The following is a 1944-nucleotide window of genomic DNA, read 5'->3' as shown; positions in this document are numbered from 1 at the left end:
TTCTTCTTCTTCTTCTTCTTCTTCTTCTTCTTCTTCTTCTTTAATGGGAAACTGCTTTCTCTTTATTTAGACCTTAGAAGAAAAAAATGAACTTTGGTCACATAGTACCTTAAAAAAAATCCAGTTTTACATATTTCTAAATACATAGGACTAAATGAGCAGAGAAATAATTTCTTCTGTAAAAACTGGCCAAATTTTATCAAAACTTAACCATACAGTGAAATCAAATTATAGAAAGACATTTTGGTTCGCAACCTTCTGAACGATGTGACGGCTGCACCTCCACCCGCCAGTGTCCTGTGCTGGCTCCTGTGCTGCTCTGGTCTGAGAGCAGAAACTTAACAAGCACGGACTGTCAACAATGGTCTGCAGTGTGGCAGCGTGGCCGGCGGCAGGAATATCCATGATGGACAGGGACAGGTCTACTTTAACAAAGTGTAATCAAGGGAACGTTCCTCATGAACATGTCACAGTATCAAATGAATCATATAAGAGAAAAATAGGAACAAACCTAAAACACAGAGATGAAAGAGCCACCACAAACAAAGTAAGTGTCCCCCATAATGCATCTGCAGGGGGGGGAAGGTGGTGAGAAGGCTGACGATGCTAATATGAAAGAAAGGAGGCTGAGTACAGTATTTATTTCTCATTTTACACAACTCTGACTCTTTACAAAAATGTTTAAAGTCATGCCCGGAAAAGTATAACCCACGGCATTTGAAAGCAAGCACTCTTTGTAGTTATTTTAAAGGGCCTTTAAAAAAATTATAATACAAAGGTCTGTGCTCTATAAGCAGTCCTCCACTGTGCATTATAACAATAAGGTTTCCTTTTAATACAAAGGCTAAGCGTTTAAAAGTTATGAGCCACTGGACTTGACAAATATCATCTTATAATTGCTCTTCACATCATTTCCGCTGTTAGGGTCTTCTGCGTCATCAGGATGCTCAGCAGCATGGAGTTCTTCTGCAGACTCCTCCTTTTCAGACTCAGAGTCACTGCCCGAGTCATCTGGACTCTGAGCATCAGGCGAGTGGTCCTCATCACTGTCTCCAGGCACATCACCTTCCCCATCATCATCATCTTTTTTTTTTTACATTAATGTATTTATTTTAAGATTTTATTTTTTTAAATTTAATTTTATTTTACAATACCATTCAGTTCTACATAACAGACACAGATTCCCTTGTTTTCCCCCTTCCTGCCCCCCTCCCCTTCCCCCGAGTCCACCCCCCATTCCCCCCTTCTCCAGGACAAGTCCTCCCCTGAGGACTGAGATCGATCTGGTAGACCCAGTCCAGGCAGGTCCAGTCCCCTCCTCCCAGACTGAGCCAAGCGTCCCTGCATAAGTCCCATCATCATCTTCTACCTCACTGAAGCCAAATCCACAGTGCCGCCGCCGGTATGGGCCTGATAGTTTACTGTCCATGCTCTGCTGGTACTGGTACTCCAGCTCTTCATTAATTTTCTTGTCTTCTTCCCCTGTTCGGAAGTGAAATGTTGCTTTGTGATCTTCTATAACAAGACGACCAGTGTGTTCTTTCTTTCCTGCACCCATAAGTCTCGAGAACTTCTGTTTTCTCTCTTCATTGCCTAAGTCGGCTGCTTCCCAATTGTCAGATCCAAGATCGTCCCGGGATACTGAACGCTTCACCCTAGACTCTGGGGCTGCACTCATTGTGGCTGGGATCCTGACCGGGATATGCTGAACACACTTGCAGTTCTTCTCAAATGTGACACCAGCAGCCCTCACTCGGCCACCGGTCCAAGCAGCACCACTCCAGAAGCAGAAGCCCCTCCCACCATATCTTATTTCAAGTTCTATTACAGAGCTATTGTAATAAGAACAGCCAGGTACTGGTGCGAGCGCACGCACATGCGTGTACACACACACACACACACACACACACACACACACACACACACACACACACACACACACAC

The 1944-nt window shown here is 44.2% G+C and overlaps 1 protein-coding gene across 1 annotated transcript; it reads right to left on the bottom strand.

Annotated features, from left to right (window-relative positions):
* Positions 1-859: 859 nt before the first annotated feature.
* Positions 860-1678, bottom strand: LOC114683543 (small acidic protein-like). Its single transcript, XM_028857872.1, has 2 exons — positions 1364-1678; positions 860-1081 (listed from the first exon to the last, which is right to left on the bottom strand). Exons 1-2 carry the CDS (start codon positions 1676-1678, stop codon positions 860-862), a joined length of 537 nt encoding a protein of 178 aa, XP_028713705.1.
* Between the last annotated feature and the right edge of the window lie 266 nt (positions 1679-1944).

This window comes from Peromyscus leucopus, chromosome 6 (assembly GCF_004664715.2).
Source record: "Peromyscus leucopus breed LL Stock chromosome 6, UCI_PerLeu_2.1, whole genome shotgun sequence".
In the NCBI taxonomy this organism is placed as follows: Eukaryota; Metazoa; Chordata; class Mammalia; order Rodentia; family Cricetidae; genus Peromyscus; species Peromyscus leucopus.
This window is presented reverse-complemented; position numbering and strand designations above follow the sequence as displayed.